We start from the raw sequence: 25139 nt of genomic DNA, 5'->3' as shown, positions 1-25139 counted from the left end.
ATCTACATTATGCACCTACCTGTTTCTGAGATTAAATAAAGGTGCTGGTTTTAGACAGACACCAAATAAGTCAGACTTCTACTAGGAACAAGACCTTTTCAGCTGTGGTACAAATCTCAGGGAAGCCAGCCATGTTCATACACTCCACAAGTTTCAGGTTTTAGTCTATATCCTGGTTCTTTCAGTTCAACTCAAACTCTGCCTTTGAATGGGCTGTATGCATTTTCATCTTTTATTATTGGGAGGAATGCTTATGTCATCTTGGGTTTCAGGATAGAAAGGCAAGAGGAAGCTGAGTGTAGTCAGACATCCACTCTGGACTTTAAGAAGGCTGATTTCAAAAAGCTTAAGGAACTACTAGGTGAGATCCCATGGTCAGAAATACTCAAAGAGAAGGGAGTCCAATATGGATGGAAGTTTCTTAAAGGTAAAAATGGAAGGCACAAATGCAGGCAACAATTCCAACAAGAAAGAAAAGTGGGAGGCATCTGAAGAAACAGCTGCACCGGGCATACCAGTAGTATATGTGAAAAGCATTTAAGGGTCTGAGTGGACCATAACCTATAAATGAATCAACAGTGTGATGCAGCAGCAAAAAAAAGCTAATACTATTCTAGGCTGCTTCAATAGAAATACAGTGTCAGTTCCACTCTATTCTCCCTTGGGCAGACCACACCTGAGGTACTGAGTCCAATTCTGGGTGCCACAATTTAAGAAAGATATTAAATCTGGGGTGTGTGCAGAGGAGGGCAACCAAGATGATCAATGGTTTGGAAACCAAGCCTGATGAGGAATAGTTGAGGAAATTGGGCATGTTTAGCCTGGGAAAGAGGAGAAATCAAATTTATCAAACTATTTGATAAATCAGGACCAGATAATCCCATATGGTTCATAACCTAGAAACCTGCAGTTATTCAGCCCAATACAACACTGGTCTCTAAATCTGTACTGTAACACCTATGAATCTGAAATTTCAAGCCCTGGCTACCATATCTGCAATGATTCCTGCTTCACGTACCAAACTCCTCTAATTGAGACCTGGTGAGTTCACATTTCCTTTCCTCAAAAGCACACTACTTTATCCCACCTTAAATATTTTTATTTAAATAGGAGCAGAGTATTGGTTTTGTTTGTTATTATGGTATGTATTTTTGTGTTTTTTTATATTGTAAACCACCCTATGGTCTTTGGGTGAAAGACAGTATAAAGATAATAATAAATAGATAAATACTAAATATAGTAAGTGAAAATACAGAAATACAGGGGGCAGTACTAATGCATACAACTATTGACATGAATATGTGAACTACAGAGCTCCTTCCTGGAGGTTGCCTTCCAATCAATCACTGTTTAAATGCCTATGCTACTTTCGTAAGAGACCTGAGACAGTGATGCACCTTAAAAGGGTATATCAATTATGATTTATTAAATTTGTATACCACTCTTCACCTGAAGATCACAGGGCAGTTCACAACATGAAAACATAAATACATAATCAAACAAAAACAAACCAATAACCCCCCTCCGACAAACACATTTAAAAGGCCACAGAACAGTTAATCAGCCAAAGGCCTGATTGCAAAGAAACATTTTTTTCCTGGCGCCTAAAAATATGTAATGATGGCGCCAGGCAAGCCTCCCCAGTGACAGCATTCCACAAATGGAAAGGAAAGGCCCGTGCTTGTCTTGCCAATCTCCAGACCTCTTGTAGGATGGTCTTAGATGATGATCACACGGTCTGGGTTGGTTCATTTGGGGAGAAGCAGTCCTTGAGATAAGCAACAGAAAACACACTCCTGAGGTTGTCGCATCATGGGATAAACCAGCATGTTCTGTTCTCAAACTACACAAGGCCTTTGTATTGATTCTGAAGCTGAGAACATTTCAAAAGCAGACTTGTTTGCATGTACTTTTGCAAGATGGCACACTGAGACTGTAAATAATTCAGTAGCAATCCTGCCGGTTCCACCTCACTATGATGACAGCATAAATGTGAGAGTTCTTTCAGAACCATCTTTAATCAGCCAAACCTTCTAGAAAAGTGTGTGTTGGTGGAAAGACCTGATCCCATGCCGAGCAGACATTGCGTGTCACCCTAGAGATAACACGTTTGTTCCCAAATTGGGAAAGAGAGACACATCTAGACGTAACCAAAAGTATATTCTTTTACTTATGTAAAACTGACGTGAGACCCATCAGACAGATATTCACTGTTCCTGGACATTTAAAAAGTGCTTTCCTTTTAACAACTTTGTTTATTGGACACAGTAACAGTCTCAGTCACCATTATGACAGTCATCCAATCAATACCAAGGAATGAACAGCATATTCCAAAAAGAATTACACTGCTTGCAGTATTGTTTCCTATTAGGAGTTTTTATTTTTATAATTTAGGCCTTCCTACCTTGTGCCAATTGCAGCAACCAGATAAAAACAATTATCAACCTAATATAATATGGTAACACTTAATGTTAATAATAAGCATGACTGCCATGCAGATTTAAAATAGATCGTGTAAAAATGGCAAATAATGGGAGCTTTCAGTGCAAAGGGTCAGTGCATCTGGCTGTTAACCAGAAGGTTGGTGGTAAGAGCCTACTCAGGAACTGCTGTGGGCAGGATTTCTTCATTGCAGGGGGTGGGACTGGATGACTCTTGGGGTCCCTTCCAACTCTATGATTCTTTGAACATTTTATAATCTATGATAATAGAAGGGCATTTGAAATTGGAAATATCAGTTATTTGCTCCAGAAGCATCTGAATTTTTAAACATAGCTTCTGAATTAATACAGTATTTTCCAACCTTTATGAAATCACAACCTCCTCCTATAAGTAAAGTAGTGTAAATTGGGGGGGGAATAGAGGAAATAAAAAGAAAGCTCCAGCTGCTCTGCTATCAAACTCTGGGGCAGAATTACACAGCCAATAAACAGAATAAATCAATCCTGCAAAATTAGTAATGGATTTACAATAGCTGACATGTGCTTTCACCTAATGTCCAAACTTGAATTTCAGAGTTACATACACAGAATTGAGACTCAATGTGCAGCCATAAGCTACTGTGAAATGAATAAGACTGCATGAGCCTCACTTTTAAACTGACTACAGCTACCCATTGTGGCCAAACTTGGGGGGAACTGTAGCCGTGACTACTCAAAAACTAGAAGCCTTATCTTCAGATATCCTCATGGCTCAAGGCTCATGCAGGCTCATTCATACAAGTCTAAATTGGCATTAGAATTAAACAGGCCCACTGTGCATTTTTTAAAAGGCAACACAAAACTGAAATGGTAGGGGAAATTTTTTTTGTTACTTGCCACTAAAACTCTATTATAGACCTACTTACCATCCACTTTGGTCTGTGTTTCTCTTTGGTCACTTTAGAGTAATGCTTACAGATTCATACTAAACTGTACAAATAATGTGTTAGTTTGTTTAATTAAAAGCACCTAAATTCTAGTGGCATGACCACTAACCAAAAATCTTACCCAAAGTTTCTGGAATGTTTCTTCGCTCTCTCGTTACATCCGAAAGTCTAATGATTGTTCCTTCTTTCCGTTCAGTTTTGAAACGTAATCGACCAGATTCTTCATCATCTTCCTCTTCTTCATCAGACTCTTCTTTGGTTTCTTCTTGAAGCTCTAGGTTTTCAATAACTGCCTATTAGCACAGGAGGATAAGTGTAAATTATTGGTCGGGTAGGTTTTCAATATGCTAGAGTGAAGTTACTTTACAGTGGCTATCTTTGCACATAGCACTAAATCATGATTTAGTGTTATGTGTTTGACATTAACCCGAGCAAAGTCTGAGACTCACATGCTTCCTCCTCCCACATGTCCCAATTTCCCTTTCACATAAACTTTACTTGTTCTGTCATATGAGCCCACAGATTGCTACTTAAAAACCCAACTCTGGTCAATTTAAAAGCAAGCCAACTTATGAAGACAGTGTGGATAACTAACTAGTTTGCTTTAAGCTACCATCTCTGGTTCGTACAAAACATGCCAAGATTTGCTTATTCTGTTCCTGATCCTAGAATATTTCTAGACCAGAAAAAAACAAAAGGGGAAGATGTTTAGTATTAGGTGTAAGGGCCAGCACCCACAAATGAACAGCCACTTTCACACACTAATATAGTCTCATCGGGAAGCATGACAGAGGAGGAGGGGGAGCAAGGTGGCTATGCTTAGCACAAGGTACATTAAAGCCATCAGTACAATGTAGCCATGAGGAAAGCAACTGTAGGTTATGAAAAATAAAACTTCATGTGTACAGTTAGGAAATTCAAGCCAATATCCAACGCCTTATTGGACAGGTTTTGCCACATGCTCAAAAACGATAAAGGAAAACTAATATTACAGGCAAAAAAACTTTTAGATCTTGGGACTCGAAAATTCAGAAAGGATGGGGCCCTGGAGCTGTTTAGCCCACTGAAAGAAATAGAGGGAGGGATATAAATGCACTGTATACAAACTTGGGGTGGCTAACACAGCAGAACAAGAAACATGAAGGAAGGGAGGAGATGCTTATTACATACACAGTACATTCATTCACCATATGGAGTTGAAATGAATCAAAAATGATAAAAAAACAGTGGCGTATTCAAATGCTGTATTATTCTATTATTTGGACTCATCCAGATGCCTCAGCACTTTAAGTTCAGTCACTTTACTTTCTAAGAAATTTTCAAGCCCTTGCAATTCTATTCTCTACCATTCTAACACAAGTAGAGCATGCTGCATTTTGTGATACAGGAAATGCTTTAAACACACTTAAGAAAATACAACTCACCATGGGCTTTAAATGCCAAGTGAGCCAGTGGGTTCTGAGGAAAACACTAACCTGGGTGATGAGCCTTTATTTAAGATCATGAAGAAAAAAGCTAACTGCCTGTCAAACCATCTAGCTAAAGCTCCAACTTCCTAGTTTAAAAGAAACTGAGAACTAGGATGAAGAACCTTAAATCCAAAAGGATAATATAATCCCCTGCCTCAAATACTGGCGGAGAAAGCTAAGAGTGGCAGCTAGTCTCTTGCAGAAGAGGGGGGGAAATAAAATGCGTCAAACAAAAATGAACTTATTGCTCAGGTAATAATTGGTCTTCTCATGGACGGCTGCCCAAAGTCACTCTGAATTTCTTGTCTCCATCTGTTGGCAAGATGTCTGCTCATCCAAAGTTCTTGAAGTGTCAAGTGTCAGAATTCTTGTGGCATATAGTATATGGCATTTTTATTAAAGGTTTGGCCTTGCTTAAGGCTTCATAACCCCTTGCCTCCATGGCCCCTCCAACTCTGAAGTGGATAAGATAGGTCAGGAAAAGAGAACTTTCTAATGACAACTCTTTAGAAGACTGGCTAACTAAAATCTTGCTTTGTCAATATTTCAACTGAAAGAGGAACCACTAGTTTAAATTTAAACCTCTTTACAAGCAGATGGCCAGTGATGTCTGTTCAATGCAGATAATTCCCTCCAATGTTTTGAGAGCCTGAAGAAAATTAAATTACCATTGTACATAAGTGGCTCTAGAGAGATGAGTCAGTTCCACCAAAAGAGGAAAAAGTAAACACAAATCAAGAGTTGTTATCACCATGTACAACTTATCAGTTGTGCAGCCCTACTTGTAATTAGGCTTATTTAATTACAAAGTGATGCCAAACAGGTTTATTTTTGGCCAAGAACATACTAGTTCATGTTTCAAAGTCGCTTCAGGTGTTAATAAGAGAATAATGAAGAGAAAAAGCATAAACTACTCAAATCTCCAGGTCTTGTCTGCAGGGGAGAGGTGTGTGTTTCATCCTTTCCCTCCTCTACCCTGGCCTACTGCCACAAACCCATACCACAGCTAACTGCCTACACTCCTAAAGATAATGTTAACGTACAAGCTAAGGAAACTCATATATGAGAAGAAAAAGTGGGGCTGGCCAGTGAGTGGTCACGTGCAGAACTACAAGTAGCTGTGAGATCTGCCAGAAGAGGAGAAACAGGTAACAGTGGGAGTAGCGGATGAGGAGGAGCTGAGCATTCCAGGCGCACTGTGTACATGTCCCGAGGCCCTCAATGATAATGGCAACTGCTGTCTGTAGCTTAGAAATGTTGGCCATCCTGACAAATAGAGCCGCTCATAGCTTAGACAAAAGAACATGTTTCAAAAGGCAAGGCTAACAAAGAATCATTGAACAGCTTCTCCTCCTATCTTTTCCAAAAAAGATTCACATGAGGACTGCCAAGAACAGACGCAAACCAGACAAAACCACTGTCAATTCCTGAAATACTTTTCAATCCCTTGTGCTAAACAGTATTTTGCCTTTAGGATTTCACTTCTTCAAAAATACCTCTTCCGACTCATTTGGAGGTGTCTGGGTGTCAGCAACCTCCTCCAATTCTTCTTCAGCTACATATTCTTGCTGTTCAATTGCTTGCTGCTCACTGTAGGACTGCATATAATCTTCATCCTGAAATAATTGCATGATGAAAATGTTTTAATCTTAAAATGCTTCTGCTTGTGGGAGGAAGCTATGGGAGGACACAAATTTCATCTGAAGCTGCCTGGGTCTCATGGTCACAACTGACTGTTCTGTCAGAGCCAGCCTTAACCAGGGTTCCTTCTTAACCAGAATTTAAAGCTGGTTACAAGGAAAACCAAATGATGTTAACCATGATTTTAATGTAACACTTAGATGTGATTAAGACTGAATAAGGAAGGGAAGAGGGAATTTGAGCATGTTAGTTAAAGGGAAGGGTGAGGGAAGAGATTGGGAACCTTTATGTCTGGTAATGGCCCCAAGTAGCATGCTCTAAGTTCAATCCATGTTGTAGGTCCTAACGTCTCTTGCACAAACAACTAGTTTAGGAGAGTATAAACTATGAGTGGGAAACCTGTGACTCTCCAGATTGGACTACAAACTCCATCGTCCCATTCTGGATGGGCTGAAGGGTCACAGGTGCCACCAGCCCTGATTATTTCAACACAAACTGATGGTTTCAACACAGTAAGTTAGGGTTACTATAACCACTGCAGCTATGAAACATTATGAACTAAATTAAGAGTAAATAGCACCAATTCCTTAAGATGTTTTTCTTTTCCAATTTTAGAGAAGGCTCTACTCCATTCATAAGCAGTGCAGCACCACTATAATCCAACAGTTTTGCCAAGAAGTATACTTCTTTCCCTTTAATATCATAACATATGCCCACGGAGTAATTTCTAGTAACTCCCAACTACTAGATGCTTTACCACCTTGCACAACACTTTACTACATGCTTTACAAGAAATAAATGAAGCAAGTTTAAGATATCAATGAATCCGTTGCTTCTTTATATATTTTTTGTTCACAATATTTTGGACAGAGTTATATTCAACTCAAGTTGGGCAGCCGCTTCAGCAACTTAAACTGAAAAAATTATGCATATGACATTTGGTGAAGTAACCTCCAACCTCTTTATTCAGCTTTAGACAGTTCTCAGTTACAAAAAAAAGAGGAGGGGTGGAAAGGAGCAAGCAGGACATCAATCACTTTGGAATATTAGCACCTTAAAGATGTCTTTAGCAGGTCAATAATCTTTTCACCTTCGAAGGACTTTATCAGATCGTGTCTAAAGCCTGGATAAAAGCTTTTGCATTAAGTACTTCTAACAATTGGCACTGTCTCCCCACCACACAAAGCTGCTTTTTCCTTAAGGATACAATCCTCAAGGTCATGATTCTCAACTGCCTTCCAGAATGACAAAGGAGCATTACCTACAGCCAAACAAGCTGTCAACACAAACTTTGTCACAGCCTAGATAAAGAAACTGGCAGACAGTGATAATAGGTCTAATTTTCCCCACATCCCTAGGGAGGTAAACAGATTTCAAATCAGTCTAAAAACCTAGGCATGTGGAGCAATGTTATCTCAGATAATACAATAGAAAGAAACTCACTGTAAAATCATCTAGAGGTTCATTGATTTCGAGATCTAGCACTCCATCATTATAAATCTCTTCTTCTCCCTGATCTTCCCCATATTCTATTTGGTCTTCTGTCAGCTCAGCCTCTTGGCCTTCATACTGCCCTTCTTCTGTGTATTCCCCAGAATACTCTTCAGGCACTTCTGATTTGTCATAGCCCAGTTCATCCTCCCCTTGTTCATACTCTGAATCTTGCTCAACAGACTGATCATTGGCATGCTCCGAGAGTTCAAAGGATGTAGCTACTTCAGATGTAGCATTAAGACTAACTGTGACACCTTGAGTACTATGATAAGAGTAAAAAAAAGGAAAGATGAAAAATCAATACATTAACCACAGTATGAGAGCAGGTTGCGTGCATGTGCATTCTGTACAGGATGCACATAGATCACAGAGCGTCTGCATTCAATAGCAAAGTGCATAGCTCACACATTGACTTGACTCTATGCCACAAACTCATAATATGCATACTTATACCACAGCTTATCATCAGCTGCAGGCTATTTGACCAGAGGGATCAAACCAACCAGATGGTCTAACAGGTTAGGCTGACAAGAAGTACAAGGTAGCCAAGCAAGCTGCAGTTCATGTTAATTCCCAGACTACCGTACACTATCACAACACTCACTACTCATCAGCCTGAGCTACATTAATGCTGCCAGACATCAATTTGGACTTTCATTCACTTTTATTTCTTACAATGAAATAATGCTTTTAAAGGGGTAGGGCTGTTTGAATAGACTTTGAATTGAAATTTGCATCGTCTGTAAAAGTTCTATTTTAAATGTCTTATCTAGAATTTGAGGATTCAGAAGAAGTTAACCAACAAATTCTGCAGTAAAAGCCAGAATTTAGCCAACTATAGGACCTCCCCCACCTTAAAATGCCCTTAACTATCCAGAAGTAACAATCCTCTAGTTTTCTTGCCTATCTTTCAAAAAACTATGACACGTTAAAGACATAGAGATGAACAAATTAATGCAGAAGAGAGTATGGGACTGAATGTTGAAGTTGTGCACCAATGCAAATTATTAGGATTTCCATCCAATTAAAAGAAAACCTAGTTGACCAGTTAACTCTACAGATTAACTGTAATCCAGTCAAACTGTTAGGTTTGTGTATGAATAAAAACAACCTTTCTTAGGCAACAATCATATAATGTATAATATCCACTGTTAGCCAGACTCAGAATAGACCCAATGAACTCAATGGACGTAAGTTCATTATTTTCAGTGGGTCTACTCTATGATTACTCAGACTTCATTGGATATCTCTCTAGGTGTTTAAAATTATGCACGTTACCACAGGTATCACCTAAGGAGAGGCCTTGTTACCTACACAAGGAAATATGGGGCTTGCCATCTGAGGTTTTCAGAAGTATTCACTGCTACAGAACATTGCAGTGATGTGGGATGGATTTTTTTCCAGTGCTTTATTATTTTACAGGAAAAAAATGTTTCATACATTCATTAGTAACAATAAATGAATGACAACTGCATATGTGATATTAGATAAGCTTGGCAATTTCAACATTTTCAGCTTTGTTCACTAAACACAAGTAAAATAAACATGCTAACTGTCACTCTGGGAATTTAGAAAAACTGTCAATGCAGACTGAAAAATTTCAAGTGCAAATTACCCTGTTATTATAATTCATGTAAGAAAATACAAAATTTTCAGACAAATCCACACAACTACTTTTTAGCTGATAAAATATTTTTATTTTTAAATATTTTTAGACAATTATATATTGCAGGCCTAAAATTTAACCAATTATTCAATTGGAATGTCTCGTTAAAAATAAACTCCTGTTGGCTTCCAAAATGGAAACCAACTTTTTTAATCAGAATAGCACTGCTGAATGCATCTGAGAAAACAGGCTCTATATAGCAGCTGTATTTTCTTCAACTTAGTCTCAAATGTGAATTTCTAGTCATACTCTTCCAATGTAAAAAGTAACTTATCTTCTCTTCCCAGTGTGAAACACGTGTACAATCCTATTTCGGTAAGACTCATTCAAGGCACTGATCTAGAAACCCAATTACATTACTGGGGCGAAGTAGTAAGAGACAAACCTGAAATGTTGGTCCTCTTCGTTGTCACTCTGTAGAAGATCATCATTCAGTTCTTCATCTGACATATCTGACTGCGTCTAAATTTTAAATTTAAAGAATTGCCCTTGAGATAACCCAATATGTAACATTTAAGAACACAGCAAAGAAGGCTGCTCTCTCAGCAGTGAACCTTTAACAAGGTTAAGCAGCATTCTTTCATGATTAACACTGTTCTACGGCTTTACTCTGAACAGCCCATGAACCAATTGATTAGATATCTTCAATATTTTCAGACTCAAAGCCCACTTTTAACCCAAACATCTTTTACCACATATATACATGGTGGTAGCGCTCCTGTTGCAACCCACCTTCAATCAGGCTGCTTCAACCCACCAGCTGAAGACCATTAGATTAGAAGAAAATAGTAGAAAACTTTGTATTTAAACGGGCTGCATAAAAAACTGATGAAAATTCGTATTAAAAAAAATCAACATTCACAAGCAATTTCAAAACTCACAGCAACAGCCTGACTTTGAAGAAGGAAAGCACATTTTCCAATATTAGGGCTAGGCAATGTAATAAAAAATCAGTGTGGTGCAGTGGCAAGAGTGTTTGATTTAAATCAGAGAATCCAAAGTTTAAATCTCAGCTCAGTCTCAATACAGTAAGCCGACAACTTACGTGGGGTTATGTGCCAGGGATTGGGCCTAAAGCCAAAATTGTGTATAATCAAAACACATCAGGTGCAATGGTGGGAGGGATTGTCAAAGCAGTTTTTCCTCTACGTCCACCCCATTTCCACCCCTCTTTTCCATCATCATCATTATTATTATTATTATTATTTTTACCAAGCACATAAAGCTGTATGCGCACAAGGTATGTGCATAAGATGTAGGCTTACTGAACTCAAAAGGCATCTTTGGGCCAATCACTATCTCTAAGCTTTACAACAATTTGTTAAGGAAGGTTAGGACAGAAGGGAGAGACTTGTGTATGCCACCCTAAACTCCTTGGAAGAAGGCTGGTATAAATAATAAAATGGTTTGAAAGTGGTAACCGTGAGATCTTACAAGACTCCTCAGAATCAGAGCTTACATTTGAAGAATGTCTGCTGCCTATGAAAAACATACCAGTGTCTGTTATAAATATAAATATTTATAGAGTAGTGGAATGGAAATGAACAAGAGGCCACACAAAGGGAAGATAAAAAGAATCTGGTTTTTGCACAATCACATATTAGGGTTTCTAACTTGATCTCTTGACCAATAGGAGTTTGTAGTACCAAAGTTTGTGGCAACACTGCTGGCTAGAAGGTTCTATTGGCAAGACAAGAGACCAGAAACTGTGCCATGAAAACTAAACACCAAACAAAACTGGAAAAAAGCCAACAGTTACTGCTGAACATACAGAAAAACTCCTTTCACAGCAGCATGCTACATGACAGAATATTTAGAAGATGTGACCTTGGGACAATAAAGTGGGTTTTATTGGGCAGGTGTGGTGGTGAAGCACTTAGGATTTAACAAACGTATGTATATTCAGCTCTCTCTTACTCAACATCTAAAGGCTGCTATTCTAAAGGTTATTTTTGTTATTTTATGTGCTTATTTATAAAATTTGTGTACTGCCCTTAATTCAAAGATCTCAGGGCAGTTCACAGTGTATAAATACAAAATAAAACCATAAAATACATAATAAAAACAAGAAAAACAAGAAAACACACACCTGCAACACACTTAAAAGGATATAGGATATAAATCAGCCAAAGGCCTGGTTGAAAGGCTAACTGGGAAAGATCTAGAGACAGAAAGTGTGTGGAAATTGGAATGAGTTCAGAGAACAGCAGCAAAACTGCTAAAGGTTGGATAAGCTGTTATGCTGCTCTGAACACCTTCCAATTTGTTAATTGTGTTGTCAACATTTGTTTCCATCCAACAGAAAGCAGGCCAAGTAACCAAAAAAGAGGCATATTAGTACAACTTGTTTTAAAGGACAACATATACAATTTTAAATTAACCCAAAAAAAGACAATTTTAAAAGCAGGCTAAAAAAATTCTTTGAAAAAAGAAATAGCTTGTTAAGTAGAAGATTAACAAAAATGCAACAGGGATGAAGTGAGACAACAGATCTACTACTGTTTGCTTTGTTTAAAAACGCTGCAAGGAAAATGATAGGGAAACCACCACATGATAGGTTTAAGAAGCAGTATAAACAAACCGCATCACAAGTAACAAGAGGCTAGATCAGGCATAGGCAAACTTGGCCCTCCAGATGTTTTGGGACTACAACTCCCTTCATCCCTAGCTAACAGGACCAGTGGTCAGGTATGATGGGAATTGTAGTCCCAAAGCATCTGGAGGGCCAAGTTTGCCTATGCCTGGGCTAGATTGTACTAAACAATAGGTTAGACCAAACCCAAGTTAGCTGGACCCACTGAAGTCAATGATATTCAAGTCATGACTCAAAGCCAGTAAGAGAGTGGGTACTTGCCACAAGTGTTTATGCTTTGTGGCCCACAATTTTTGCTATTCTAGTAGCCAAAGCACAATAACCCTTCCTTTGTTGACCTTGCACTGCAGCTCTGCATGAGATCAAACACAATCCCCTACTCCACTCTAGGGTTTGGAGCTAGAAAGAGGTAACTTGCTGGTTTGTGTGCCTAGACAACTCCAAAGCTGGGAAGGTGGCTATAATGCATTACAGGCTGGGGTCCACTTGCCACAGCAACCACAGAACCTTGTTTATAATGGATATTCCCTCCTCATTTGATTTACTACATACACAGATCTTGTCTCAAAGAAAAGCATCCATGTTTAACATCAAACAGGACTAATAGCTACATCAAGTATAGCAATGCATACTTTGGAGAACACTGGTATTTTTGAGTGCAAAGAAAACACAAATTGCTGAATTCACGACTATGCGTAAAATAATATCAATATGCTCATTTTACTTTTGCCAGCCCACAGAAATGGGAAAACAGCTATTAAAAGGAGCCTAACAAGCTTTCCATCTCCAAACCTCTGGGAAATTTTCTCAGCCCTCCTCTGATTTCCATAATTTCACAAAGCGCTAGTAACATTTTGGCATCCATCTGTCTCAGGAGACAATGGAAAAGTGCAGTGGTAAAGTAAAACCCTTGGAGAGACATGCTTTATTGCAAGTGGGGCAGACGAAGGTGTCCAGTTTTGCTGCTGCAGGTGCACCACAGTGTTTATTCTCTGTGCTCCTCCCAGCGGTCATTTCTCCTCTGGTCACTGGTCATGTTGATACATGAACTGATTGTCTGTTTCCAGGCACTGCTATAAGGGCCAGAAAAGCTGAATGCTGCAAATCTGATGGTTTTCAATCCTGTATTCAGATATCTATTTTTTTGCACTTGCCTGGCAAGAGCATTGATACTTGGTATACAAGCTCCTCCTAAACATTCAGGTAAGAGTTTAAAAAGAGCTATTTGTCATTATTAAACAAGAATACTGCATACTTCAAGTTTCCCCTCAATGCAACCACTCTATATAACCAACCTTTGGCCTTATAACAGGTCCTTCTAGCAGTAGCTTCTGTGTACATTTATGTTCATAACTGCCCTCACACCACTTTGTGAAGTAAGCAAGAGAAACTGCCAATCATTCCATACATGAAAGAAATAGCACTGGCTGGGAAACCTGGCTTTGTTGAATTCTTTTCAGGCTGCCATATACAAGCATATGCTTAAAGATAAACACAATCAGGTTATTGTCAGAGCTGGCAGAACCAAAGAAATTAATGTCTTTTTTACATATTTATGCATACAGCTTACTTATTTACCTTTTTGCCAGCCAGCAAATCTTCTCCTAGCAAGTCATCGTCTAATTCACTGGAAGAAAAAAATCATTCACAGACTTACAATGAGCTTTCTGAAGCAAGGATTCTAAAAGCTATTGTAGTAATTCATAAAATAGTCAAAGTTATAGAAATGAGGAAGCAATTTCAGGGTTGCCATATTTCAAAAACAGGTTTTTTTAGGAAACCACCAAAATAAAAACTCTGCTGTTATGGGAGCTTTTCGTCTGAATAGTGAGATAAAAATACTTAAAGTGAGATAAAAATATTTAAAGATACTTTAAATAAACAAACAATTAAATTTATTATTATTTAGGTGACTTAAAGGCTAGAGACAAATAGTTACATAGTGCTTCATGATGATTCTAAAAGAACTTATGGTTTCCATTTTACCACCAGTTATTTAATATTGAATCCTCCAGATCATTTTTGCCCACTGACTCTTAACAGTACTGAAGAACAGCAAATTAAATAGAACAAATGCAAAACACATTTTGATGTATCTAATTTTAAAGAAAGATTAGCAGTCTCAAAACCATAGTTAGTGCTTGATTTAACTCCTTTCAAGAAAAGCTACTTACCACAGCGTAAACCTCTCATGGAAAGAGGCAGGGAACTTACTGAGGATAAGGAGTGTCACAAAGGAAGACTGCCAATCTTCATATAATGTAATTCCAACACATTATCAACATTGCTAGGGGTTCTTTTGGCTCAAGTTTGTGGTCACCAAGATATTATCACTCCTTCTCCCCGATAGCTCAGTCTGGTTTTGCCATATGTTGGAGCAACATTCAAGCCTGTCTTGTCTTAGTTATCTAGAATCTGTTTGGAGCTCTCCAGGGTGCTACTTGCTGTAACTGCTGTTTTAGGACTGCAACCTCTGCTTTCTTTGCCTGATCTTACTTGGTCATGCTCACTGGCATCCAACCTCAAGATTACTAAACCTTGCCCAACTGGAATCCAGTCTCTCCTTGACCTGGCTTTGTTGACTGGATCCTGAACTGGCACTAGCAGTGCATGACCTTGCAACCCTGAACTAGCACACACATCCACTCAGGCTAGAACCCTTACCACTGACAGAACACCAGTCTCCTAATGTTTTCTCCTGAAATTAAACATGCATGGGGAGAAATGCTCATTGCTGTTCAGGACAATAGGTCAGGAGGCCATTCATCAAAACCACCCTAAAGATACTGCATTAGAAAGAAAGTGAAAGTTCACCTATACAATTTCTGAAGAGAACACATATCTAAGAGAAATCAACTATTTGAGCTGAAAAAAGCAACAGTTTGAGTAACCTACAATTCCTATTCCTTCCTCTTATCAAAGATTACCAGCAACTTTCTTTCTCCACATCTCCTCTGTTCCCACCCCACAAAGAAGTGGAAGCATTTGCTCTGTTGAAAAGCAGGTGCTAACTGGGATGGGGACACCAATATCCTTTCCAAGTGGCAAGAAAGAATACAGCTATGAAGTAGTAGTAACATGATATAAAAGCAAACTGCCATTCTAGTGGTGTTCACAGTGTGAAACATTTGGAAGAAAAAAGGATTGTGTGCAAATATTACACCATGGGGGCCTGATCCTATGCTGTGCTGCAAAGAAATAATGCCCTGCTGCACTCATGTCCTGGCTGCTGACTAAAGCAGCAGGAATCACCATTGCTGGCACTCTGGAACTATCTCAAAGTAGTACAGAGTACCAAAAGAGTGTAGGGCACAACTATTATAGGCCACTTGAACCTAACTGTACACAATGATAGCATTTTCAGAGACTCTTCCCTAGCTACAGCCACCATCTGTAACCCTACACCTCTTCCTATACTATGAAGATCTGAAATAGTGCCAGAGTGGCAGTACTAGTTGCAGTTGCTGCTTTGGTGAACAGGGTCTTGTTTCTTAGCTGAATACTGGGGACAGGGCTCTCACTGTGACGGTACTCTGCTTGTGGAACATTCTTCCCTGGCAGATTTGCCTGGTACCGATCCTGGTGTCTTTTCAGCATCAGCAAAGACTTTTTTGTTTATTTTCCCACAAGTTTTATTTAACTCTTACTGCTTGTTTTAATGCTGCTGTTTAATGCTGTTACCTGTTTTTTAGTACTGTGTTTTAAGGTAAAGGTAAAGGTACCCCTGCCCATACGGGCCAGTCTTGACAGACTCTAGGGTTGTGCGCCCATCTCACTCAAGAGGCCGGGGGCCAGCGCTGTCCGCAGACACTTCCGGGTCACGTGGCCAGCGTGACATCGCTGCTCTGGCGAGCCAGAGCCACACACAGAAACGCCGTTTACCTTCCCGCTAGTAAGCGGTCCCTATTTATCTACTTGCACCCGGGGGTGCTTTCGAACTGCTAGGTTGGCAGGCGCTGGGACCGAGCAACGGGAGCGCACCCCGCCGCGGGGATTCGAACCGCCGACCTTTCGATCGGCAAGCCCTAGGCGCTGAGGCTTTTACCCACAGCGCCACCCGTGTCCCGGCTCGCCACCCGTGTACTGTTCTATTATTTATTTTAATCGTACTTTGGTAAGTTTGTAAATGTTTATATTTAAGGGCACCACAAAAACGTTAACAAAAAATAAATATGTAACCTGTTTTGAGATCTACAGGAATGATAATGTGTTAGCCACTCAATACTGCTAGGAGCTGTTGCATTCAGTTTGCCTTAAGATCTAGGGGCACCAACAATGCAGTTCTCTACAACTTGCCTTGTATAAGATGCTGCTGTAAGCCAATGCAGCACAACCCTTTGCTTGCATCACAACAGAAGGTAGTCCTGGGTTTGAAGTCTCTAATATTTGCCACTAGCATTAACAGGAAAAATAGCAAAAGTCAATTTAGATATTAAAAAATGTTTAAGAGGATTTTTAGGAACCTGTTTCTATCCAAGATAAAACATGTTATGCTTTAAAGCAAAAATACTTTTTCCCATGGAATTCTCTCTTCTTAACTAAACTACATTTAGTTATGAAGCCAACTGCAAGAGCAAGTCTTACCCTGCCAACGTTTTATGCAACATTCTTCATTATACTAGACTTGTTCATGTCTCCAGACTAAGCTCTTCACGACAGGTGTACATTATCCACAACTGAGCATATGACACGAACACAGCAGGCAGATAACTTCATTAGTGTATGAATTTGCACTTTAAAAAAGCAGGATACAAAATACAAACTCAAAATAAAATGGAATTCCATATAATGAACAACAACATTTTTAAAAGGGCTTACCTGTCCCAGTCTTCATCTCCAGTTCTCCTCCTCCAAGATCTTTCTGCACCAGGCTTATCGAACTGATCAAAGTCATCATCTGTAAGCAGAAGACATTTAGTGATTTGCACAAGAATACAGAAAGAAAATCACAGATCATAAAACAGCAGTGCTGACATTTTCTCTCCTTAGAACTTGCCAATTGATCTTACACTTGTTCTTCTATGAGAAGAACTGAAAAATATACTAGACTTATTAAAAGGAATCCTGAAAGGAACCCTTCTAGTTTGCCAGTAGTACCATTAATCTTCTCAATTCCATTATGTTATTGATGCTGTTCACTGCCACTGCTTTCTCTGATCTTTTGATTGCTTGTTATTATGTTGGGTGCTCCACTGAGAATCATCTTAAATAAATGTAAGCTCTTTTACGTTACAATGGTAAAAACCACAGCACCCTATGACAGCAAGTTCCATAGGTTAACATGCACAATAGAAAACCAAATTAAGTTTGCCACTTATTAATAACAAGACTAAAGGACATATTGTAAAGCAAGGGATCAGAATGATTATTTTCTGTGCTTGTCTGAAGTGGTACATGTCTCAGCTGATTTTTGCATTTAAGATTTCTATTAAGCTGCCATGGACATTAATTTTAACAGAAAAACCTGATATTTTTAAAACAGAGGTTTAACATTAAAACTCCACCAATTGCTAGTTTTCAGTAACTCCTTCCTGAGGTGAAAGACATTCCATGCATATGCAGGAAATTGACAGAAAGCCTATTCTTTTTTTCTGCAAACAAGAATATGGATTTCAGAAATGTACCTTTTGACAAGCTAAATGTGCCTACTATAAATATGGATCTTGTTATTACTCACAAATTCATTTGACATGACTCTTAGGAGAACAATTCCCCCATGTGTTTCAACATCTACATGAAACTGTTGGGAGAAGCCACATCAAGGTTAGGATTGATGAGTCATCAATATGAAGAGGACACTCAGCTATGACTCATTTTTCTGTCTGCTCATTTCAAGGAGGCTGTTGAACGCTGAACACCTGTCTGGAAACTCTACTGGGTTGGTTGGAGGTGAGCAAGCTTAAACTTAATCCAGGTAAAATGAAGGTGCTGGAGATGACTGTGAATAGATATTTCAAGTTGTTGAGGACTTTCTACTTCAGCAACAACCACTTGATTAGAGCTCAGAAGCAAACGGGTAATAATATGCGCCTGGCCAGTTAGCACCCTGGATGCCACTTTCTGCAGAAGTATCAACTAACAGTGTTCAAGGTCAGCCAAACACAGAGCACATTACAACAATCCAATACAGAGGTCTACAAAATCATGTACTACTGTTTCTAGGTATTCTCCATCAAGGATGAGGCATGGCTGACAAACCTAGATACTCTTCACTACCTAGGCTTCAAATGACCACACTGGATGCAGCAGTATCCCCCCTCCCACTTTCAGAGCAAATGCAACCCAACCCAGAGCTGGCAGATCTTTCATTTTCTAAACCCAAGAACCTGGAACACACAACACCTCCATCTTGTCTGGATTCAATGTCAATGTGCTGGCACACATTCAGCCCAATGCCACCTTCAGGCAACTGCTTCTCCTGATTCAGAGGCAAGAGACAGACAGACAGAGCTGGGTGTCATCGACATACTAATGACACTTCATTCAAAATCTCCTGATGACAGCTTGCAACAGCTTCATTTAGATGTTGAACAGCATCAGAGACAAGACTAAACCTACAGGACACCGCAGGTCATATCTCATGGTGCTGAATGGTAGTTCCCCAATGTTACTTTCTGGGAATAACCTCTGGAACAGAACTATTGCAAAACAGTGCCTCTCAATCTCAATCCATGAAGCCCCACTAGAATGATAGATACTATGATCAACGGTATCAAGAGTCACCAAACTGAAATATGTGTAAGGCTGTATTCCCTGAATTCCTCTCCCAAACAAAAGTAATCAATTACTACAACCTCAGTAGCCTTAAACCAGATTAAGGTGGATCTAAATAATCCACTTCATTCAAGGCATGCTTGTAGTTGGGTCACTACCACTTTCTCAAGCACCTTGCCCCCTCCCCTTGCCAAAAGAGGATATTGGTGACGAGAAGATTTGTTAGGAACTTCAGTGTCCAAGAAAGTCCTCATTGAGCACAGATGGCACTTCCCTCTCCCACAATGAGTATTTGCCACACACTGCACCCTCCAATTCAACCCCCCTGGACCCAGCCAGGTTTAATAAGCCATTGAGGCAAGAGTTGAAAAGACAAGTGGTAGGCCACCCTGCAAGTTTACATTCAGACTTTCTTATATCAGCTGAAGATCTCATTAATTTGAAGATTAAAAAAAGAAAAGAAAAAGAAAGGCTACCTGACAATTGTTCATATAACTGTGAAGAAAGCAGTCAAAGTAATACCTTCATCCAGAAATGAATCTAGGCCCCATTGTGCAAAATGTGGCTTAGGTAACCAGTGTCTGCCAGGCAATTAGTTCTGTTAAGAGAGGTGGTTCTCAAAGGGTGTGGGGTGTCACACTGGTGTGGCAGGAGAGGATGGCAAGTGTGTTGGGAAGATTCAAGGAAAATCTAAGGAATATTTAAACATTTCAGTGTAGTATATAGTATCAAAGTATTTTTTTTATTTTCGGAGCATGGGGCATCTTTTCAAAATGAGAGCAAGAGCATCAAGTGATACTGAGGACAATCCTGTGATCCAAAATCGCCAATTGAACAGAGTATTGGCTATTCTTCTACAACATATTGTAGAAGACAACATATTCTCCACAACATATTGTTATGAACAGAGATTTTCAGCTCTCATAAATATGAAAGATCAGAAAAGAGAAAGGTTTATTTGTGTTGATGAGGAGATGAGAGTTTGTTTGTCTCGAATTAGACCTAACATAAATGAGATTACCTGGTTTATAATTACATTTTGGGAATGATTTTCTTATGTAGCTGCATTGTTTCATACTTTCTGCGTGTCCCATGTTCATACTATAAAGTTGTTGTGTTCTATTTTATAAATCAAGCACTGCTAGGAGTTGCTTCTTCTTGTTATCAATTTAAAAAATGGTGCAGTGCAAGCAAATTTTTATTCTGAAAGTGTGGCCCAGAGAAAAAAAGGTTAAGAAATACTGGTTTAGAGAGTGAAAAGTCTCTAGGAATGCTAACAATGAACAGTGGGGGTTGGAATATAAAACAATTTTCCAATCCAAGGAAGATTATGTAACACAAGAATGTTAGAAGTTTCACAGTAAATGTTTCAGTTGTGTGCTTACTTGCTAAAGCTTAGTAAGTGTTAAGGTGGCATTCAGAACCATCAGTTAGAATTGCAGCATAGTTTTTGTGGAAATGAGTAATGTACATGATATATCTGACAGCAGCATTCAGGGAGTACTCTGACAAATCTTAAGGTTCCAGACAAAGTAATGATATTAAACTGCAATCACAATTCATAATTTAAATCCAAACAAAATTTTGCAAAAATAATATTTGAGCTTCCAAATAAAATCTAATAGTGTAATACCAAGGCACTCAATTGGAATTCAATATTTCCTCAGGTCAGTTTGGCACTATCTCTTCTCTAATACTACTTCAAGACCTTTTAACTGTCATTGCTTCAGTTGCTCTCAAGCAAGTTGAAAAAACTCTGAGGGACTCTAGGATGGTTTCAGGTAAAGTAACTATACATTCTTATGATGGGAACAAAAAAACAAAACCGATTAAAATGTTCAAAAGAAGTTTCTAACCTACAGATGGGTTACCCCAAACAAAATTAAATTCACCTAGCAAAGAAGAGGGAACATAGTACTAAAAGACTTTTTTTCCCTACTGAACCATGCTACCACAGCAGTATTGAAAGAATCACTGATGGCACTAACATGACTGAGCCTTCCTTTTAATTCCTGGATCCAGCACAAATTCAACTGCTGGAATAGCCAGGCCAGCTAAGGGAACAGTTCTGCAGTTGAGCGTTAGTTAGAAAGGCAAAAGGCCAGAGTGGAGAGTTGAGTGATGTGAGTTAGAAGCAATGCAGCAAGCTGGAGAAAGACTCAGAGATGTTTGATTTCTCTATGAATCCAAAGTTGTGCCTATGGGAGAAACAAGGCCCTCCATTGGCAACTCAGGTTGTATATATGTGTAAATAAACCATATATCCTAAAGACATCACAGTCTCTGCTGTTCCTCATTCAGAGGAAAACAAGCCCTGGGTAAGTGTCTGGAACCCCTCAAATCTCGCACCACACAGATTGGGGTGGAGTGCAACAATATGTAAAAAAGTATTAAAGAGAGAAGCAACCCAATCTGAATAAAATCAGATCATTTAGTCCTTACTCCCCACTTGTTCAAATACTATGTTTCCAGAGTTGGTATTAAATCCAGTGCAGTCCACACTTGTGACATGAGACTCTCCCCTATTTTAAGGAACAGTCTTACAAATCAGATTGGTCTCTCCTGCTTTCCTAGCTATAGAAACACGCCCATAATTCATCCTCAGACCCACATAAGTGTCTTTCAGCATTGACTTCTGGTGGCCCACTCTTCATCAGAAGTGAGAAGCCTTGAACTCCCATCAATCACAGCTGGCTGCTGGCCACACTGCCTGGGACTGATGGGAGCTGGGAGTCCAACCAACATCTGACGGCTCACCTCCCTGATGAAGGCAGTTGGCAACTCCCCGGGCAGCTCCAGCATCAAGCGTCCCTTTCATAAGAGCATCGTACCGCTTGTCACTCCCCCCCAAAACAACTACTCCCCCGTCTGCTAGTTCCCCGATACCCCAGAGCCAACCCTGCGCGCCTCTGACCAATCTCTCTCTCCCTCCCGACGTAATCTGTAGATGAAGCAACCCCACTAGCACAGGCGAAACTCGCCGGGCCCTCTAGCTATTTCCTGTCAATGTATCAATAGAGGATCATCCCACGACCGCCACGTTAGAACCGACGATCCGCTTTTGCTTCCTACAGGCCTTACTAAATAACACACACACACACCCCCCCGCGCACGCGAAAAACATTGAGGGGGGCGGGGTTAAACCCTATGGAAAACAGTAGGACTTCCTTCCGAGCAAACGACGGGGCTGACAGGGGCGCCTGCGCCACCCGCCCCTCGAGATCAGAAGCCCCCTCCCCACTCGCACGCTCCCCCCAATCGCCTCCCCGCCCCGCAACTGGGCCCCGCCGTTTGTATCCCGAGCCGGCCGCGCCCCCTCGGCCTTCGCGGGCGGAGAATTCCCCCCCCCGTACCTGCTCCTCCGTCCCCTCCTCCTCCCAAGGCAGCTGCCATGGCGCCGGGCCCCTGCGAGGACCCCCGCGCCCCTCCTGCTTCTCTCGGCCCCGCCGCGCTGTGAGGGAGGGAGGTGGGTGGGTGGTTGAGCGCCCGCCGCCGAGGAGCTCGAAGCAAGCTAGCACAACATGGCGGCCGGCGGCTGAGGGAAAGACGACGGGATCGGGTGGTGGCGGGGGGAGCGAACGACGCCACTGACGCCGCGCTGCACTCTGGGATACTGGAGGACCAGCTCCCTCCTTGAGGCAGCGCGCCGCTCGTTGGTTAACCCGCCGCAAACAGGCCTGGAAAAAACAACAACCCACTTCTCGCGAGCCTGCGCAGTTTCGGAAGTAGGGCGGAAAAGGCCGCTGGTGGGCGTTGGGCAGTGACGCAAAGGGCTTGCGGTGCGTGCGCAAGGAAATGGCGATCCCGCCCCCGCTGGTTTCGCTGACAAAAAAAAACTGTACAGCAATACGCATGCGCGCAGAGGAAGGCTGGCGGTTTGAAATCTCGACGGAGCAGCGGCGTGGCGCATGCGCAGAATTCATTAATTGAGTTGGCGCTGTAGGTGGGCTTTTTCCAGGGCAGCTGGGAAATAATCCGAATTAATCTTTCTTGCCGCTGCCGGGTTCCCTAGGGCCGAAACAAGAAATGTATGCTTGGCATTTGAAACCCATCATTCTTCCCATTCCGTCTTTCGCCCCAGCAGATCCGTGTCCTGATTCTATTAGTAACAGCGATGAGGATGAGGATCTCGCTGACACGCATAAACACCCCCAAAGGGTGCTGGTCGTGGGAATGCGCTCGGCTGCGAGTTGACGTCCTCTGTCCCTCCGAAGTGAGCCCTCGGCAGTAACGCGGGAGTCGCCTTCCCGCATCCCGCTCCAACTTACCCATTGTCGCCTCCCGTTCCTGTTTTAGGAAGGGGCTCTGGTTCGTTTCGGCGGAATTCAGGCTTCAAGCCTCTGCCCCGCTGGCTGACCTCGGGGGAAAGTGGCCGCCGACTCGTTCTCATTGGCAGGAACCCAAACCCCCGACGGCAGCGCCGGGTGGCTTGAATTCTGCCCTCCTTCGCCTGAACTCCTGAACCTGCCTCGCTCCGACTCCGCTCCCGGTCAGCCCAGCTGTGACTCGCTGGCCGTGGATCTCTGGGGCTCCCCAGCTCTGCTATCCTCCAAGGACCCTTTTTTAAAAGCTGGGACTTTGTGTAGGCAGGCAGCTGCCGTTCTTTCCCTGGGGAAAAGGAAGTCTTCGTCATCTTGCGATGTCCTACCTGTTTGTTTGTTCCTTTCCCGACTGCTTTTTAAATAAGTGTTCCAAGGAACGTGGACTCCTTCCTTCAACTCTGTTAATGACTCCTATCAAGACATTTTTTATACCAGCCACTCAGTCTTCTCAGTGTGTAAAGTCAGCGGATAGAATAAACACCATTAGGTGTATTATGCTGGGTTATTATTGGTGTTTAATGGTTCTTGGGTTTTGTATTTCTTTAAATACCAATTAAAATGGTAATAATAATAATATAATAATAATAATGAGATGAATATATTATCCCAGATAAGTAATGATGATGATGAAGTCAAGGCTATCAATGGGTGGCTATGCTCTGTCCCCAAGGTCTGAATACAAGGTGCTGGAACCTGCAGGAGGGTCTGTGGGCTTCTGGTTGGCTGCTGTGAGGACACATAAGCCAGGCCTTATCCTGCTTTTCTTAGGTTAACCCTTGTTTTTAGTCATTGTGCTGGAATGGCTGGCTGGAATGGAATGAAATTAAATTGACAAGAACTGCATTGTTCATTGTTGTGCATTATTTCACAATTGTATATGGGGTTTTTAAAAATCAGGCACTGTATGGTGCCTTTACTTATTTTATTTTTTATTTATTACATTTGTATACTGCCCCTATACCCGCAGGCCTCAAAGCATTCTGGGAAATGATATATAATGGATTGGAAATAATGTTTAAAATAACATTTGTGAAAAAACCAGAGGCTTTTTTGTTAGGCATTTTAGGTACAGAGATTCTGAAAGAGCAGAAAAGACTATTTATGTATGCGACGACAGGAGCAAGAATACTACTGGCCCAGGGATGGAAAGAAGACAAAGTTCCAACCAGAGAAGAATGGCTGATGAAGATGATGGACTGAGAACTTTCCATCAGTCCTTCAATATCACCTACTGAACTGTCCACTCATATCTGCTGAGCCCCTACCTAAAAATGGAATTCAGGCATGGAAATGTATTGTTCTGAAGCCCCTGCTAGCTTAAACCAGAGGTATAATACATGTGAAGTAACAGATGAAGTCACCTTATGTGGCGTCAGCAAGCAGACCACTGCTCCATCCAAGGCCCTACTACCTGAGATGCTTTTAACATTTATTATTTATCATTTATTTCTTGTGTTTATATCCCACCTCCAAGTTGGCATACATCTCAGTTAATCCCCACAACCACCCTGTAAGGTATGTGAGGCTGAGAGACAGTGACTGGCCCAAGGTCTTCTGGTAAGCTTTATGGCTGAACCTTGGTCTCCCAGGTCCTAGTCCGACACTCTTTGATGGTGGGGACTGAAACAGAGTTCAACTTGCAAGTGTGCTGAAGAAGCACCTAAGGGGACTTCCGAAACATTCAACTTCCAAAGTGCGGCTTCTGATTGGCTGCAGGAATCGGAAGCTGCGGAAGCCCTGTTGGACGTTCAGCTTCCAAAAGAATGTTCAAAAACTGGAACACTCACTTCCGGTTTTCAATCATTCAGGAGCCGGAATGTTTGACACCCAAGGCGTTTGGGAGCTGAGGCACGACTCTACTATCTGTTTTTAA

General features: G+C 41.0%; 1 protein-coding gene across 5 annotated transcripts in view; it reads right to left on the bottom strand.

Moving 5' to 3' along the window:
* Positions 1-22639, bottom strand: part of RBM33 (RNA binding motif protein 33) — an 85827-nt gene extending 63188 nt beyond the window's left edge. The window contains exons 1-7 of one of the 5 annotated variants that reach the window (XM_053359126.1): positions 22298-22639; positions 17049-17127; positions 13809-13857; positions 10023-10099; positions 7921-8233; positions 6333-6452; positions 3489-3660 (exon numbers count right to left, since the gene is read on the bottom strand). In XM_053359126.1, the coding sequence (XP_053215101.1) occupies positions 3489-3660; positions 6333-6452; positions 7921-8233; positions 10023-10099; positions 13809-13857; positions 17049-17127; positions 22298-22337 (850 nt within the window). In that variant the 5' untranslated portion in view covers positions 22338-22639. The remainder of the gene's footprint in view (positions 1-3488; positions 3661-6332; positions 6453-7920; positions 8234-10022; positions 10100-13808; positions 13858-17048; positions 17128-22297) is intronic. The other 4 variants (XM_053359128.1, XM_053359129.1, XM_053359130.1 and 1 more) reach the window with 4 other exon arrangements.
* Positions 22640-25139: the final 2500 nt, after the last annotated feature.

The sequence above is a fragment of the Podarcis raffonei genome, chromosome 12 (genome assembly GCF_027172205.1).
Source record: "Podarcis raffonei isolate rPodRaf1 chromosome 12, rPodRaf1.pri, whole genome shotgun sequence".
Classification (NCBI taxonomy): Eukaryota; Metazoa; Chordata; class Lepidosauria; order Squamata; family Lacertidae; genus Podarcis; species Podarcis raffonei.
This window is presented reverse-complemented; position numbering and strand designations above follow the sequence as displayed.